Source organism: Doryrhamphus excisus, chromosome 23 (genome assembly GCF_030265055.1).
Source record: "Doryrhamphus excisus isolate RoL2022-K1 chromosome 23, RoL_Dexc_1.0, whole genome shotgun sequence".
NCBI lineage: Eukaryota > Metazoa > Chordata > Actinopteri > Syngnathiformes > Syngnathidae > Doryrhamphus > Doryrhamphus excisus.
The window spans coordinates 3,957,105-3,975,000 of NC_080488.1; the positions used below are offsets into that span (position 1 = coordinate 3,957,105).

At 37.1% G+C, this 17,896-nt stretch overlaps 4 protein-coding genes across 7 annotated transcripts in view; 2 read left to right on the forward strand and 2 right to left on the reverse strand.

The window, feature by feature from the left end:
• Positions 1-79: 79 nt before the first annotated feature.
• Positions 80-4,119, forward strand: rab33ba (RAB33B, member RAS oncogene family a). Of its 2 annotated transcripts, none has more exons than XM_058063794.1 (2): positions 80-553; positions 941-4,119. In XM_058063794.1, exons 1-2 carry the CDS (start codon positions 323-325, stop codon positions 1,427-1,429), a joined length of 720 nt encoding a protein of 239 aa, XP_057919777.1. In that variant the 5' UTR covers positions 80-322; the 3' UTR covers positions 1,430-4,119. The 2 variants fall into 2 exon arrangements, with proteins under 2 accessions (XP_057919777.1, XP_057919776.1); XM_058063793.1 differs by having other exon boundaries at positions 81-553; positions 935-4,117.
• Positions 4,117-6,511, reverse strand: zgc:113425 (uncharacterized protein LOC541425 homolog). Of its 2 annotated transcripts, XM_058063796.1 has the most exons (7): positions 6,452-6,495; positions 6,101-6,232; positions 5,108-5,167; positions 4,723-4,854; positions 4,503-4,649; positions 4,368-4,425; positions 4,117-4,296 (listed from the first exon to the last, which is right to left on the reverse strand). In XM_058063796.1, exons 2-7 carry the CDS (start codon positions 6,164-6,166, stop codon positions 4,187-4,189), a joined length of 573 nt encoding a protein of 190 aa, XP_057919779.1. In that variant the 5' UTR covers positions 6,167-6,232; positions 6,452-6,495; the 3' UTR covers positions 4,117-4,186. The 2 variants fall into 2 exon arrangements, with proteins under 2 accessions (XP_057919779.1, XP_057919778.1); XM_058063795.1 differs by having other exon boundaries at positions 6,101-6,511.
• Positions 6,512-7,635: 1,124 nt separating this feature from the next.
• On the reverse strand, positions 7,636-11,452 carry setd7 (SET domain containing 7, histone lysine methyltransferase). Its single transcript, XM_058063431.1, has 8 exons — positions 11,121-11,452; positions 10,519-10,648; positions 10,198-10,399; positions 9,923-10,112; positions 8,678-8,759; positions 8,492-8,609; positions 8,249-8,406; positions 7,636-8,176 (listed from the first exon to the last, which is right to left on the reverse strand). The coding sequence occupies exons 1-8, from the start codon at positions 11,158-11,160 to the stop codon at positions 7,972-7,974; spliced, it is 1,125 nt and encodes a 374-aa protein (XP_057919414.1). The 5' UTR covers positions 11,161-11,452; the 3' UTR covers positions 7,636-7,971.
• A 1,376-nt stretch (positions 11,453-12,828) lies between these two features.
• slc7a11 (solute carrier family 7 member 11) overlaps positions 12,829-17,896 on the forward strand; it is a 14,796-nt gene continuing 9,728 nt past the window's right edge. For both annotated transcript variants that reach the window (XR_009120888.1, XM_058063554.1), the window contains exons 1-6: positions 12,829-13,158; positions 14,537-14,663; positions 16,687-16,802; positions 17,107-17,232; positions 17,398-17,497; positions 17,795-17,839. Coding sequence is in view for 1 of the 2 variants with exons in the window: in XM_058063554.1 (XP_057919537.1) it covers positions 12,906-13,158; positions 14,537-14,663; positions 16,687-16,802; positions 17,107-17,232; positions 17,398-17,497; positions 17,795-17,839 (767 nt within the window). In the remaining variant the exon portion in view is untranslated. The remainder of the gene's footprint in view (positions 13,159-14,536; positions 14,664-16,686; positions 16,803-17,106; positions 17,233-17,397; positions 17,498-17,794; positions 17,840-17,896) is intronic.

Consider the following 17,896-nt stretch of genomic DNA (forward strand, 5'->3'; position numbering starts at 1 on the left):
TAAGTCAGTTTTTTTTACATTAAGTAAGTGGAGGTGACGTTTCCATTTCCCATGAATTCAATATTTAATCTCGCGAGAAGTGACTTACATCGGTGACGTTGTACGTGGCTCAGTGATTCAGGAATAAATACAATGATACATTATACCTTTTTCACATATATATGGTTAATGCCTGTCAATGAAAATCCAAATGAATGACATATTGTCATACAGAGGTGTATTTTATGAGATAGTTGTGTTGTAATACTTGTTTAGACTTTAGAGCAGCTGTAAAAGGGGCGTTTGTTGCTCGTCCAGCAGCCCCTCAGCGAGTCCGGCTGTCATGGCGCAGAGCGTCTCTTCGGGTGAATTCTCCAGCTCTCTGACGAGCTCTGTGCTTCTCCCCCCGCCAAGGACTCGCATCTTTAAAATAATCGTTATTGGAGACTCGGGGGTCGGGAAAACCTGCCTAACGTACCGCTTCTGCGCCGGAAAGTTCCCAGAGAAGACCGAAGCCACCATTGGGGTGGACTTCAGGGAGAGGCTAGTCGAGATCGACGGCGAGAAAATCAAGGTGGATGCTTCCGATAAATTCCAATTATTAACATTTTATTGCATGTATTTGATTTATTTACACGCAATCCCAGCTTATGTTGACTCAAAGACGTTTATTGACAGGTAGGGAATGAACTATATAATGATATTGACACGTCACGTCAATGGTATGAGATTGTGGTCTTTAATTCATGATTCCATGGTTATTGGTGTGGGGCGATACTGCTCATTTTTTATATCGATTTGATACCAAGGACATAGAGACTGTCAAAGACACTGGGATATCTCAGTGCTTGATGAAATGGTGACATTAATATGATTTTTTAATGTACATATGCTGTACATAATACTTATTTTACAATATATTTATGAATGATTACTGAGTTTTATCTTTCTATAGATACAGTTGTGGGACACAGCAGGCCAGGAACGTTTCAGGAAATCCATGGTCCAGCACTATTACCGCAACGTCCACGCCGTCGTCTTCGTCTACGATATCACCAACGCCGCCAGCTTTCGCAGCCTACCCGCATGGATCGAGGAATGTAAGCAGCACGCTTTGGGAACCGAGGTGCCCAGGATCTTGGTCGGAAACAAGTGCGATCTCCAAGACTTTGTTCAAGTGGGAACAGATGTGGCACAGCAGTTTGCGGACTCTCACTCCATGCCTTTGTTTGAGACGTCTGCTAAGAATCCGAACAGTCAGGGGGGAGTGAGCTCTGACGACAGCGACCACGTGGAGGCCATTTTTATGACAGTGGCTCACAAGCTGAAGTCCCAGAAACCTCTGATATTGAGCCAGCCTCCTGTGGGATCAGGAGGCAGCATCAATTTGAGCAATAGGAGGGATGATGGAGCTGACGGGCCACGGGGATGGACCTGCAGCAGCTGCTGATGTTACAGAAGGACACGACTAAAGAAGACGATCATGAGGACATGAAAACTTCAGAGCCATAAAAGCATGCGTGTGCTTGCATTCATTATGGCAACTGGTAAAATGGCGGCTTGGTTTTTCTGTTGGAATGAGATGCAACAAGGTGATCATAAATCAATTTAAACTGTGGATTTGTGATGAGCTTTCATACGAGTCACTGCTTTGTAGATGTGCGATTCATGCACAAGCTGTTCAAACCTTGCGGGACTCACGGGTACTCTCCTGTGTTAACTTGTTTACTTACCTCTGCTACTGTTAGCTAAATTAAAAAAAGGAAATGACAAAAGGGAACGACATTAATTGCGCAATTTTAGTTGTATAAATGTATTAACCCTATGGAAAAAAAGCAACACAACAAAACCTTGCCTCAAATCAACTCTCGACTTTCTACTCGAGCATCACAGACTCCACAAAACCAACCATTTACTCGTTCATCGGTTACTGGACGAAGAGTCTGGGTTCACCGACTCACAGGCGCTCAACAGACTTGAGGTTCATTGGCGAATTCTTGAAATTCACTGACTCACAGAAGACTCGTGACTTCTTGACAGATTCATTTTACTGAATTGTCTCATGTATTACAGAATCATGGGTACTGGACAAAGACTCGAGGTTCACTGACTCACTGAAGACTTATTGACTCATGACTTCTTGACATTTTACTGAATCATGGGTGCTGGACAAAGACTCGAGGGTCATTGACTCACAGAAGACTTATTGACTCATGACTTCTTGACAGATCCATTTTACTGAATCATGGGTGCTGGACAAAGACTTGAGGTTCACTGACTCAGGGTTGCGTGATGAAGATTTGAGGTTCACTGACTTGAGTTGATGAAGATGTTGAATTTTATTGACTTCTGAGTCCTCAAATCAACTCTCGACTTTCTAGTCTAGCATCAAGGACTCCACAAAGCCAACCATGTACTCGTTCATCGGTTACTGGACGAAGAGTCTGTTTTTCACCGACTCACAGGCGCTCAACAGACTTGAGGCTCATTGTCGAATTATCCAGGTTCACTGACTCACGGAAGACTTATTGACTTGTGACTTCTTGACAGATTCATTTTACTGAATCATGGGTGCTGGACAAAGACTCGAGGTTCACTGACTCAGGGTTGCGTGATGAAGATTTGAGGTTCACTGACTTGAGTTGATGAAGACTTGAATTTCATTGACTTCTGAGTGCTGGAGAGACTAATTTCACCGATTCATCTTGAGTTTTAGTGACTTGGGTGCTTGACGAAGTCCCGAGTTTGTTATTTACAGGTGCTTGTAGAAGACTCGAATTTTACACACTCACAGATACTTACTGAAGATTTGAGTATCAAAGGCTCGTTTTTTACTCAAATTTTATTGACTTCTGAGTCCTCAAATCAACTCTCGACTTTTTACTCTGGCATCACAGACTCCACAAAACCAACCATGTACTCGTTCATCGGTGACTGGACGAAGAGTCTGGGTTCACCGACTCACATTGTCGAATTCTTGAAATTCACTGACTCACAGAAGACTTATTGACTCATGACTTCTTGACAGATCCATTTTACTGAATTGTCTCATGTATTACAGAATCATGGGTACTGGACAAAGACCCGAGGTTCACTGACTCACGGAAGACTTATTGACTCATGATTTCTTGACAGATCCATTTCACTGAATTGTCTCATGTTTTAGAGAATCATGGGTGCTGGACAAAGACTCGAGGTTCACTGACTCACGGAAGACTTATTGACTCATGATTTCTTGACAGATCCATTTTACTGAATCATGGGTACTGGACAAAGACTCGAGGGTCACTGACTCACGGAAGACTTATTGACTCATGATTTCTTGACAGATCCATTTTACTGAATCATGGGTGCTGGACAAAGACTCGAGGTTCATTGACTCACGGAAGACTTATTGACTCATGATTTCTTGACAGATCCATTTCAGTGAATTGTCTCATGTTTTACAGACTCATGAGTACTGGAGAAAGACTCGAGGTTCACTGACTTGTGGGTGAGATTTGTCGGTTCTCGATGAGACTCTTAAGTTCATTGACTCACATTGACAAAGCCTCAAGTTTTACCGACTCAGGGTTGCGTGATGAAGATTTGAGGTTCAATGACTTGAGTTGATGACGACTTGAATTTCACCGATTCATCTTGCGTTTTAGTGACTTGGGTGCTTGGCGAAGTCCCGAATTTGTGATTTACAGGTGCTTGTAGAAGACTCGAATTTTACAGACTCACAGATACTTAATGAAGATTTAAGTATCATTGATTCACAGGTACTTGAAAGCCTCGTTTCACTGACTCGTGTGTGTGTGTGCTTGAGGTTCACTGATTCGTCGGGTGACAAAGACTTATGTTTCACTGCTGAACATGGATGCTATCTGGTGTGGCTGTGTGAAATCTGCTTCTCAACCCTCATTTAGCAGGTTCGAACCCGGGCATGATGCAGGGCCAACAGGACTGCCTGTGTCACAGTTATTAAAATAGTGGTGGGAAGTCGGGAATTTCCATGTTTTTGTGTCCATATTTTTCCATGCAAATGTTGGTAAACACATGGCGTCTGTTACTGTCATAAAAATTAAGTTTTTGTAAACCTTATGCAGTAGTTTAGTCATGTAATATTGCAATAAACGTCTTTACATAAAACCATTTCATTAACTGTAAACATTTCAGTCAGAATTTATTGATAAAAACACAATTCTACATAATTTCAAAAATCTCAGTCTAGTCTGCTGTATGACGGCAGCTTGGAGGAGGAGGAGGAACCTTCGTCATCCTCCTCCATGGTGCCGCAATCTGGAGTATTGAAGAGCCTGTCGTCCCCTGCGGCTGCGCACGAGACATCATCACAGACTCATACCGGACATTCGATATTTAACACATGACGGCGGGTAGCTTACCTTGCCAGGTGCACACCATCTCAGCATCTCCAGGGTCGCACTGTGGAACCAGCGTCTCCTGCAATACACAAACGCCACGTGGCATCACTGCAGCTGCGGTTCCGAGACTACATTGAATCCGTATTTTATCCGTACAAGTCCGGTTCTGGCGTCGTAGCATCCACAGCGGGGGAGACTACAGCAGCCCACGTAAGCGATCAGAGAAGACACAAGCAGGCTGACGACACAGCTCAGCAGTATAGTAGCGTTGGCGCCCTTCACCATGCGATGCAGCACGAACGTCTGCATGCGGACAGCAACCTTGTTTGTCGTTGTGGTGTTGTGTTTAATGTATGTGCTTTTATTTGTGCTTTACCACTTCGGGACTGTCATGGTGGTGGAAGACCCCCTTGTCCTCCTCTCCGTAGGTGAGCGTTAGACAAGCGTAGCCCAACACAAAGACGGCACCCACGCAAGACAGCAACGCCACCGCCACCATCACGCTCACCTGCGGGAAGGATAATTTGTGGCAGCCCGCCATCGATTAATTCGGATCGCTACTGATGACTGATGTTGTTTTGCCTGGTCTGCTTTCATGGATGACTACGGATTGGTTGAAATCAGAGGATATTTACTTTCTTAAAGAAAAAACAACAAATCAAATACCAAAGTAGATGTTGATTAATTGATTAATTGTTGCAGCTCTAAATTAACTGCTATAAAGCACACTCCTGGAATGGACATACTGGATGCCGACTTACCAGTATGGGGTTTTTTCTTTGAGATGCAAAAAGAGCCAAAACACCGGGACAAGCCATGACCTGAAAGGAAGTTCAAAAACAGGAATTTGAAGTCAAACAGACAACATTCGTATGAATTACGGATTTCATGAATGCAACAGTTACTTTTGATAGCCACCAAAAATAAAAATAATCACAATGACTTCAAATAACTTTCACAGAATTATTTTTTTCCTAAAAAATGGCTGTTTTTTTCCACAGAAAACACATCTCATCCTCCCTAAGTGGGTAATAATTTATATTTGATAAATAATATTGTTAAAATGTAGGCCATGACTTGGAAGGTAGTAAAAAAGCAGGGATTTGGATTGCAAACAGATGACATTCGTATGAATTACGGATTTCATGAATGCAACAGTTCGTTTTGATAGCCGCCGAAAATAAAAATAATCACAATGACTTCAAATAAGTTTCACAGAATTATTTTTTTCCTAAAAATGGCTGTTTTTTTCCACAGAAAACACATCTCATCCTCCCTAAGTGGGTAATAATTTATATTTGATAAACAATACTGTTAAAATGTAGGCCACGACCTGGAAGGAAGTAAAAAAGCAGGGATTTGGATTGCAAAACAGATGACATTCGTATGAATTACAGATTTCATGAATGCAACAGTTCCTTTTGATAGCCGCCGAAAATAAAAATAATCACAATGACTTCAAATAAGTTTTACATAATGATTTTTTTCTCACAGAAAACACATCTCATCCTCCCTCAGTGGGTAATAATTTATATTTGATAAATAATACTGTTAAAATGGAGCTAACTTGGTATCGAAACGATACTAACAGTTGCAGTATAGCCTACCACAGATCGAAAGTACCCGGATGAGAACACCTGTACGGGTTCAGGCTACAACATGTATTGTTAAACTTCATATGTTAAGCCTTCTTAATAAAACTAATTAAAATATCGACAACAAAGCAAGGAGAAGGTTAGCTTATGGTTTCTCACCATCCCGCCCCACACCGGAGTCCTGGTGGTGCTCAGCGGGGTGTCCTTCCGGAAGACAGCGTCCATGAAGCCGCAGACAAGGCAGAGAGCGGCACACGCCACTTGCAGGACACCGAGGACGAGCACCGTTTTCTGGTTAAACGTGAAGTATCGGTATCGGTCCATCTCCAGGCGTTAGCCGAGCCAAAAACTTCGATTAACGTTTATGTATGAGAACCATACTAACTATAATACATTACTCTAACATATATATATTCCAATAAGTGTATGAAAGTTGAACGGCAAAGTTGAGGAGTGTAAAGTTAAAAGACAATAAAGTTGCTTTCAGTTTGTAGGAAGTTACTCGTTCACCTGCTCTCTGACACGTCACTGACAATAGTGGACCCTGATTTTAGGCTGTCAGGATGCCAGGACGCCACAGGTACGGCCTTATATAATTAACGAGCTGAATCCTATAGGAAATCCCTGCTTTATAATTATTAGTATTAATTTATTGTTGACTATAAACAATATAGTGTTTATATACATATAAACACCATTTATGTTTATAAATAAACATTTATAAGGTTATAAACTTATAAGTTTCTAAGTTATAAATAAGTTTATGTAACTTATACATAAGTATAAGTTACTTATACTTATGTATAAGTTATAAGTATAAGTTACTTATACTTATTATAAACTTAAGTTTATGTAACTTATAAGTTACATAAACGTATGTAACTTATACATAAGTATAAGTTACTTATACTTATATGAGTATAAGTATACTTATACGTATGTATAAGTTTGAAGTATAAGTTACTTATACTTATTATAAACTTAAGTTGTTTATGTAACTTGTAACTTGTAAGTTACATAAACGTATGTAACTTATACATAAGTATAAGTTACTTATACTTATATGAGTATAAGTACGCTTATACTTATATACTCATATAAGTATAAGTAACTTATACTTATAACTTATACATAAGTATAAGTGTACTTATACTTATACTCATATAAGTATAAGTAACTTATACTTATGTCTAAGTTATAAGTATAAGTTACTTATACTTATATGAGTATAAGTATACTTATACTTATGTATAATCATAAGTCATAATCATGATAATATAATAAGTCATATAAGTCATAATTATATGACATTATAAGTCATATAATGTCTTATGTTATACATAAGATAAGACATTGTGAAAAATGTTTTATGTTTTTTAACATAAGAAAAAACACAAGACATGTACAAACATAAAACATAAACATAAGTCATGTGAATCATGAGTTGAACTTCCTTAATTGACTTGTCACTCCTCTACCTGTTCTGGCACAAAATCAAGCCAAAAATCTTTGTAAATGATACCATATTTGTTGTAAAGACATACTTTTTTCAATTTAAAAAATATTTACAGTATAAAAAATAATTTATTTAATTTATATATTAAATATTATATTGATATATAATTTAATATAATATTATATATATATTAAATATTATTTTTTTTACATAAGAATCTGGCAAATTGAAAAGTAATTTTACAAGAATAACGTTATAAATGGCCCTTGCTTCCTTTCACTTTCAGTAAGTGACCCTCGCTGGACCCTGCTCTAAATTGTACATAGGTTAGGGCAACGGTTAACAATAATGTTCTGGATAGAAATGAAATATAATAATAATTATAAAATAATTCACTTTGCCTTCACAACTACAAAAAAACCCCAATAAATTGGTTACTTAGATTGTCCGCTGTTAGTAGAGTAAATAATGTGTCACTTGTGGGTCAAAGTTCTGCATTTTAATCTTGAATTAGGATCTTGCATTGCTCCAACATCCCATTAAGTTTTCATATAAAATGAACCTGATATTAGTTTTACTGTTCAAAATGAATATCTGCATCTTTGGACTGTCTCTGCTGGAACACCAAGAGCTCCTGCTTGTACCAGTCGGGGGCCTCTGGCCCGTTCTTCTCAGTCAATGCATGGTCGTAACCATAGGCAACCGTTAGCTCCTCGTCCTTCTGCACAGGCCTTAATGTTCGAATGCACTTGATTGACCCAAAACGGGGGTGAATAAACCTGCAAAACCAAAACCTATACTTGAAGTAGCAAGAAAATTGTCGGAATTTGTATAAGTTCTTTGGTACTCACGCGTCATATTTGCAATTAGGGGTGAAGGAGTGGTTCGCCTTGTGACCCAAAGAGGCACAGTATCGCTCTGTCTGGTCAAACGGCTGCGGTACGTCGATTACGGTATCCTCGTCCAGTGAGATCGTGTTCCCATTCAACGCCCAGTCTCTCTTGTCCACCTTAGGAAAAAAATGGGTTTGAGTCCAAGACAATACTGCAATCTAATACGGGTGTTTGTACATACTGTATTTCTACATACTGTACCTCAGAGTGTGTGATTCTTACTCCGTTGTAAAAAGCCATCACAGTGTCTCTTTCAGCATCCGTCTTAGCAAACAGACCCTGTCCGGCACCTTCGATTATGGACTCTGCCACAAAAACCCTCAACAAACACAGGAAGATCTTATATAGAAGACGTGTGCGTCTAAGTCCTGGATAAAGCTGACCTACCTCTGGTTTTCATAAGGGTCTGGAAGCAAAGCATGGGTAGCAATACAAGTGGACGTGGACTTGTCATGTGTGTAAACTGCACCTTGAAGAAAGTAGTTGAAAATAAAATGTAACTATAGGGGTGTTATTTTATGTGTGAAGGGCTCTAATAATTTAAAAAATACAGTATTTAGACAGTTGTAAACAAGTGTTTTGATATACAAGTTATAAATAAGGGATCCTACTTCACATATCATGGTCATGCTGGGACTAATTAAGTGCAATAAAATACAGCATTAAAATGCAATACAGTTACTATGGTACACATTATGTCATTGTATGGTCATATCACCTTGTACTTCGGTACGGGACAAAAAAACAAACAAACAAAAAAAAAGTCGCACAAGGCCAAAAATGCATAATTAGGTAGAAAAAACATACATAAGTCGCACTGGAGTATAAGTCGCATTTTTTGCGGGTAATTTATTTTACAAACGACTTGACCAAAACAGACATTATGTCCTGTTGGAAGGCAAGTTCTCATATCACCTTGTACTTTGATACATGATAAAAAATTATTTTAATTTTTTTTAAATGTAACTAAATAAATAAATTAATAAAAATTAATAAAATAAAATAAAGAATGACAAAAATTTATATTAGGAAAGCAGGAAGTGAACAAATTAAAATTAAAATTAAAATTAAAATTAAAATTAAAATTAAAATTAAAATTAAAATTAAAATTAAAATTAAAATTAAAATTAAAATTAAAATTAAAATTAAAATTCTTGAACCAGTCATGATGTGCTACATATATCACTAAATTAACACTTACTATGGTACCCATTATGTCATTGGATGCTCGTATCACCTCGTACTTCAGAATGTGACAAAAAAAAACACAATTTTTTTTACTATATTAGGAAAGCAGGAAGTGAACAAATGTAACAGTTACTGATTGTAAAAGTACCAGATGGAGGGGTAGGATTTAATAAGCTTTGCTTCTTCCTACTCCTTTTGGACATGTGGAACTGTGAACTGATTATGTGATGCATTCAATTGTAATCTGATGCATGTTCAAATGAAATTAAACCATTACCATTACCACAAAAGCGGGGATTACTGTATAGACTCTCACCAACATTTTAATGCAATGTAAAGTAGTCAGTGTACAGCTTGCATAGCGGATGTTATAAATGTTAGCAGAAATGTACTCACTTTTGTGAGGCATGTAGAAGTGTCTGTGTATCATGGCTACTTGCTTACTATTGGGCGTGACCTCAAAAGACGGCCTTCCTGTCTCGCCAACAGTCAGGGTGGCCAGCAAAGCTTGGATGAGTTCTCCGTCCACAAAACTTCCATAAAGTGCGGTGCGTCCATCAGGGTAGATGTACGCTAATAAATCTCCTGTCATCTCCCCCTCTTCGTTCACCTTGCCGAATACACAACCTCCATCCTGGAAGCAACACAATATACAAAACATTCAATTACAGGATTATTTGTGAAGTTCTATATAAGCAGTAATCATGGACGTAACTCACAGGATAGTACACCCAGCATTCACCATAGCGAGTGTTGTCTTTGTACTGGCCCTTGAAGACCAGACGACCTTCTCCATCTACCTCCTGAGCTGGCCCGTTGAGTTCACCGTCCACATATGTGCCGTGCATGATCCCTCCATCTTCGTACGTATACACGCCCTGGCCCTGAAGAGCATCATCCACATAGAAGCCCTCCAAGGTACTGAGAAGAAGGTAGGTTGTGTTAAGTTTTGTCATTGCCGACTGTTTTGTGTGGCTCTGAATGCATCAGAGGGAGTGTATGTGTGTGTTTTTTTCTGACTATATACTACGTATATATACCTTCCATCAAAAAAAAAGAATTTGCCCTTCCCGCTCTTCTCTCCGTGCGTGAAGTGTCCTTCAAAACGATCACTGGATGAGTAGATCACGGTGCATAGTCCATGAGGTTGGCCGTCATCATCTAGTGGACCTAAACACAGGTATTTGACTTCATTGATATTTGCAATAAAAACACATTCAGACATAGCTTTAATACTGTTATTTATTTAGCAATCCAGCGCCACAGATACATTGTATACCTGTGAGAAACACTGTTATTACTGTGTTGTGGCACCATCTCTAAACTTTGAGTCGTTTTCCGTTTTTTGTTGCTACTCTAAAGTACTTCCAGGTTTAATATATATTATGAAGACATTAAATCATATTAGTTAGGTTACACAACTTGTATTTGCTAAATTTGTTAGAAGAATGTATCGCTTTCTTTTCGGCTAAAAAGCCTTCTAGCAGGGAAACAGCAGCGGGAGTTGTAAAATACGCTATGCCGGCTTCACTTCATGTCAGGCGGGGTTACTTCAGAAATCGAGTCCCCGGCGCTGTGCTGCCGCGGAGGCCGACTAGCTTAAAAAAAAGAAAACACTGACATAGTTCTGCTAAAAACCCACCTTTCACGACCTCATCCACGTCCTCATCCTCACTGTCCATCCCAAAGGGGGGTGTCCGAAGATTGCACTTTTCCGGCCACACGTGGAGGATCACCACGACATGACAATCATATGATTGACAGCTGCATAGCGATGTGCGAGTAGTGAACGAGCCGTTCAAAATTGGCTTTTTAAAAATGAATTAGAACTCACAGATACACGGTTTCTTTACTCATTCACTTACTCAGCCTTGCTACCGCCAGCTAAATTAACATAAATTAATATTACGTAACATGTCAGGGAGTGACATGTTAACATGTTAGTTAATTTCATATGCTCTTTGACTGTAACTTGAGTGACTCATACCCGAGTCTTACCCAAGTTTCTGCGCATGCGCTCTGTGACGCTTTTTGTTTACAGTTTAAGAACCCGTGTAATAAAACATGTATTTGGTATATTTCAACCAAATATGGTTTGGCGCTATGGCGTGCCAGTTTCACATCTGACACAATATCATATTCATTAATCTTAATTTTTAACATTCAAAGGAAAAAAAGAGTCGTATGTTGCAGTAAATATGGTTGCTTTTTTTCCCCACAGTGACGTTTACTAGAAACGTCCAGCAGAGGGCAGCATTTGTTTTCATGTTCATTGATGGGAGCTGTTGAGTTTCCGGCCAGCCAGCAGAGGTCAGCAGAGATGTGGGTACTGAATACTGAATTTGTCTCCCAATTCAGGGTCTGAATCCTTTGCAGTTTGGTTAGTTAGTTGGTTAGTTTGGTTAGCGTGTTAGCGAGTGATTAGCATGTAGGCCACACATTGATGTGGGTAGTAATTTCTAAAATAGTGATGATGTTTACATGTATTTTACATGTCTTTATGCTTCACTGATGTGTTTTTTCTCATGTATTGCGATTTCACACTTTGTTTGTCTGTCCTTGAACGCAGCGTAGTTTTGTGCTGTGACTCTAATTCCATGTGTTGATAGAATTATTATGATTTATTAGTGGTAAGTAGCTACAGTATACATTTTATACTTTAAATGTAAATAAACACCTTTAAAGGAATCAAACCATATCATATAGTGGTCTGGCCTGCATGAGGTTTAGGTTTAAGTACCTGTGCTGCACACAGCGGATGGATTAAGGCACCTAGGGCCCCCAAGACTACATTGTCTGCGGGCCCCCCTTCCCTTACAGAGAAGCAATTCAAGCATAAAACAGCAACGGGCAGCCCTGCTTGGGCAGAGTATGCAATAACGGACTAAGCCCCGCCCCTAGCAAACACCAAGGCCTCAGGCTTTAGCTTTTTAAAGCCGGGTTTGCGTCTCCTGGGGAAAAGTATGGAATTCCCATGCTGTTTTATTTTCACATGCATTGAAAATGCCTTGCTTAGTAGTGCCGGAAGAGCCGTTTGCTTAATTTTTTTGACTAATGAGATATTAATAAGTTCCACTACTGTGTTCTAAATAATTTTTTTTAATTTTATTTTAATTTGATGACTGTCCGTGTATGTTAAGGCCAGCAAAAAGTGCCAGGAAATGTCGAGAATGAATAATAAACATTGCAGTCTGAATTGGGCCTTTTGCCCTCTCTGTGCTCGGGATTTAATAAAAGAGGAGGGTGGAGAGAAAGAGAGCGAATTAGAGGAAGCACCCCCCCTCCCCACCTCACAAACCCCCCCCCCCCAAATGGAATTTACGAAGTTTTGCAACTCCCTGCTCAGAAAAGGCTGAGTGACTCTCCGCTGATAAAACATCCAACATTGTCTTTTCCGAACTGCGTGTGTGTGTGTGTCCTTGGAAAGATGAATAGAAGGTCGCAGGAAGTTGACATGGATGAAGATGGACAAGCAATCCATCAAAGTCTGTCAAAGTTCCCCACTAACAAAAAGGTGGAACTGGGGAAGAAAGTAACGTTGCTATCTGGGATTTCTGTCATCGCTGGGGTCATCATTGGAGCAGGGATCTTCATTTCTCCAAAAGGAATCCTTAAACATTCAGGCAGTGTTGGAATGTCTCTCATTGTGTGGATCGCTTGTGGTGTGCTTTCACTCTTTGGTGAGTTTTTACTTTTCCTTTCTATTTTGTGTTGTGACAATCATGAACTCGTCATAGAATCATGTCATCTAATACTTCTCTACAAGAGAGGAGAAATATGATCTCAGGGAAGAAGTACATTTGAAACACTTCTATGCTAGGACTACGTTAAAAAGCCATAACATTTCAGTATGTGGAATCAAACTATGGAATGGATTGAGTAAGGAAGTCAAACAATGCACAACGATGAGCCAATTCAAGAAACAATACAAGCAGTTGATGTTTGCTAAATACAAGGATGAAGAGTCTTGAACCAGTCATGATGTGCTATATATATCACTATATTGACACTTACTATGGTACCCATTATGTCATTGGATGCTCATATCAATTAAAATCAAAATTTGCTTAAATTGCTTAAATGAAAATTAAAATTAGCTTAAATTGCTTAAGTTAAAATTTGCTCAAGTTAAAATTTGCTTAAATTAAAATTAAAATTAGCTTAAATTAAAATTAAAATTAGCTTAAATTGCTTAAATTAAAATTAGATTAAATTGCTTAAATTAAAATTAGCTTAAATTGCTTAAGTTAAAATTTGCTCAAGTTAAAATTTGTTTAAATTAAAATTTGCTTAAATTAAAATTAAAATTTGCTTAAATTAAAATTAGCTTAAATTGCTTAAATTAAAATTTGCTTAAATTAAAATTTGTTTAAATTGCTTAAATGAAAATGAAAATTAGCTTAAATTGCTTAAGTTAAAATTTGCTCAAGTTAAAATTTGTTTAAATTAAAATTTGCTTAAATTAAAATTTGCTTAAATTGCTTAAATGAAAATTAAAATTAGCTTAAATTGCTTAAGTTAAAATTTGTTTAAATTAAAATTTGCTTAAATTAAAATTAAAATTTGCCTAAGTTGCTTAAATGAAAATTTTCTTAAATTGCTTGAGTTAAAATTTGTTTAAATTAAAATTAAAATTTGCCTAAATTGCTTAAATGAAAATTAAAAATTTCTTAAATTGCTCAAGTTAAAATTTATTAAAATTAAAAATTATTAAAATTAAAATTAAATTAAAATGGCAGGAAGTGAACAAATGTAACAGTTACTGATTGTAAAAGTACCAAATGGAGGGGTAGGATTTAATAAGCTTTGCTTCTTCCTACTCCTTTTGGACATGTGGAACTGTGAACTGATTATGTGATGCATTCAATTGTAATCTGATGCATGTTCAAATGAAATTAAACCATTACCATTACCATGTAAAAACCCAAATAGGAAGCAATTCCGGGGTTCATTTGGGGAAATACTATTGAATTCAAGGCCAGTTGTGTGTACAAGAAACAAATGTGATGCAGAGATGCTATTGTACAGCTAATACAGTATGATGTCTATGTCTTCCAGGAGCCTTGTCCTATGCTGAGCTGGGAACGAGCATTCACAAATCTGGGGGGCATTACACGTATTTACTGGAGGCTTTTGGCCCACAAGTGGCTTTCATTAGTCTATGGGCGGATCTCACGGCAATCAGGTAATGTTAGTCTCAGTTTGACTACAATCTTAGGTTGGAACTAAAAGCTCCATAAAATAAACAAACAAGAAAATGCTCGGTCTGTAACCAATTAGTATTAAAATTCCTTTGCTGAAGTTAAAATTCAGGCCTGGCACCGTTGAGGGGAGACTTACGCAAGGTACCAAATCCTTGAACTGCTCAATGGCACATCAGTTGTGTCCTTTTTTTTGCATCCAAAAAAGCCACCCCGCTGTGAAGTTTTCATTTTAATTCACATGAAATTTGATAGACATGTCAATCACTGCAGGATGCAAAAACAGTCGACCACATTTCCATTTGATTTGCATTTTGATTGGTCGGTTTGAATTCCACAAATGAGCCCAAATGGAAATAAAAGAGAGATGCTATAAAAAATTGAAATAGTCAACTCTACAAGGTCGAATGTTGACCATGAAGCGTGTGTATTCCTTTTAGCGTTTTTTTCCTGCTATCAGACAATTAGTCTATGCTTATGCAATTTTAAATGCATTCAAATTGTATCAATTAATAATAAGAACAATACATTTGATTACCGAACTGAGTTGAATAATCAATGAGGAAAGTACACAGAATATACAGTACATAGCGGACATTTTTGTATTGTGGAAATACTACATGTCATCACAACGTCTTCTGAGACTCATGCATTGTATTGATAACACAAGACGTCGGCCATTTTGTATGTTAACTGGAAAATGTATGCAAACTGAGGCAAAATTGTGCCAGCGAACCAATGAAGAAAACTCTGCATACAAGGCTTGCTTTTCTTGCTTTATCTTGTAAAAATAAGTGGTAACTGAAATATACATAAACAATTAAATGAAGTTCCAATACTGTTCATGTTTCAGGCTAAACACACATCAGCTAACAGCAAGCTAACACACGTACACCAACTGCAAATGCAAACTAGCAGTAGCATGAAGTTAGCGAACTTAAGTACAACTTTTGAAATAGCAGATGCATCTATGTAAGTCCTTTATACAACAATATACTTACAAACACGATAACTTCCCAAGAAAGAAGCGTTTAGAGCAACTTTCAGCGTGTTTATGAGGTTTTTTTCTTGTTTAATTTCTGCCCTGAGGCTAGCCTGCTTTTCACCGAGAAAACAACAAAGCTTGTCTACATGCGAGAGCACTCACTCTCTAGTGGCCTAAAATGATACTTTGTAGAGAAGATGTCTCACTCTGTAAACTTTTTAACCATAGCGTTTTTAACAATATTTATTAGAACTTTTAGCTATTACTTTCATTTTAATTAACTTATGAAACGTATGAATTATTAATGTCTTTGACCCAAAGACATGACACATGGTGTACGCTAACCGAGGTTAGACCGGCATTTATATATATATATATATATTTATATATACGTATATTATTATAATAGGGTGTCGAATCGAATCGTTAAAAATATAAATATAAAAAATATATATTAAAAAATGATATGTATATATAAATATTTAAATTACATTTTTCCCATTTTTTTCAAATAATAGGCTGTCGAATCGAATCATTAAAAAATATAAAAATAAAAAAAATATTAAAAATATACATATTTTTTAAACTAACTAATTTTCTAATATTAATTAATTAATTAATTAAAAAAATATATATTCATATGCATTTTTAAAAATGTAATATATTTTTTTATATTTATATTTTTTAACGATGCGATTTGACACCCTATTATTTGAAAAAAATAGAAATATATATATGTTTTAAATATATATTTTAAATTTATTTATTTATTTAATTTTATTTATTTTTTAATAATACATATTTAAATATATATATAAATGTCGGTCTAACCTCGGCTAGCGTACACCATGTTTCATGTCTTTGGGTCAAAAACATTAATAGTTCATACATTTCATAAGTTAGTTAAAATGAAAGTAATAAAAAAGAAATATATATATATATATTTTTTAAATATATATTTTTTATATTTATATTTTTTAATGATTCGATTTGACACCCTATTATTTGTCTCTGTCCACCAGGCCTGCTGGGATGGCGGTCATCTCTCTGGCATTCGGGCAGTACATCCTGGAGCCTTTCTTCATGCCCTGTGGTATTCCACCAATGGCTGTCAAACTGACCACAGCCGTCGGAATCAGTAAGTACTTGAGTCGCTACTAAAACATCACGCCGAATTGAGTCATGCGTTGACTTAATTGAACTCAACCTGTGGATTTTCGGGTTTATAAAACACTTTCTGGACTCTTCTCAGGGCAGCAGATAACATAACAGCTGAATCAATATGGAGTTATACCCATATTGATTACACTCAAACACCAGTACACTTATCAATTCAGTACATGGAAAGTAGATCATGACATACGGGTATATCGGCCTGTTATGTTATGCAGTACCCGTAATGTGAATGTGAGTACTTTACGTGACTTTTTGTGTCCCTGCAGCTTCAGTAATGTACACCAATAGTATGAGTGTGACATGGACAGCCAGGATTCAAATCTTCCTTACCATTTGCAAGCTGCTGGCCCTCAGCGTCATCATTTTCCCTGGACTGTACCATTTTTTCACAGGTAGGAGAGCTTTATTTGGAGGCTGTAATGCAAACACAAAGACACACAGTGTCCTTCAGTCTAATTGTTAAAACTACCGTAAACCCTCTCCTCCGAACTATGCATTTTAAACCCTGTGTGTGTTTGTGTGTGTGTTTTTGTGTGTGTTTGTGTGTGTGTGTGCAGGGGAGACCCAGAACTTTGAGAATGCCTTTGAACTACACAATATGAAGTTGTCTTCTTTGCCTCTGGCCTTCTACTCTGGGATGTACGCATACGCTGGATGGTACGTATGACAAAATGACAAGCCAATGTAAAAAAAAATAAAAAAAAATAAAATAAAATAAAAAATAAAAAAAATAAAAAAATAAAAAAGTTGTGCATATGCACATTTCCATAAGTCTGAATATTTTGGTGTATTTGCTATTTTTCACTTTTGTCAATAAGATCCCTGGAAATGTATTGTATGTATTGTAAATGTAAATAGGCCACACCACAAGGGGCTGAAGCATGCAGGTACATTATGAATTATTATTATTATTATTTTACTATCTATCTTATACCTTGCTCTTCTGTTTTCCAGGTTCTATCTCAATTTTGTTACAGAGGAAATTGATAATCCCGAAAGGTGAGTTTCATAATTCCTTTAAAGTTATATAAAAATATATATTTTTATTTATATATA

Coding starts and splice junctions, on each gene's coding strand:
- rab33ba (XM_058063793.1), top strand. CDS start 323: ATGGCGCAGAGCGTCTCTTCGGGTGAATTCTCCAGCTCTCTGACGAGC. Junction 554..934: donor TCGACGGCGAGAAAATCAAG/GTGGATGCTTCC, acceptor ATCTTTCTATAG/ATACAGTTGTGGGACACAGC.
- zgc:113425 (XM_058063795.1), bottom strand. CDS start 6,265: ATGGACCGATACCGATACTTCACGTTTAACCAGAAAACGGTGCTCGTC. Junction 5,168..6,100: donor CTCCGGTGTGGGGCGGGATG/GTGAGAAACCAT, acceptor ACTTCCTTTCAG/GTCATGGCTTGTCCCGGTGT. Junction 4,426..4,502: donor ACGACGCCAGAACCGGACTT/GTACGGATAAAA, acceptor TGTGTATTGCAG/GAGACGCTGGTTCCACAGTG.
- setd7 (XM_058063431.1), bottom strand. CDS start 11,160: ATGGACAGTGAGGATGAGGACGTGGATGAGGTCGTGAAAG. Junction 10,649..11,120: donor CGTGGATGAGGTCGTGAAAG/GTGGGTTTTTAG, acceptor ACCTGTGTTTAG/GTCCACTAGATGATGACGGC. Junction 10,400..10,518: donor TTCTTTTTTTTTGATGGAAG/GTATATATACGT, acceptor CCTTCTTCTCAG/TACCTTGGAGGGCTTCTATG.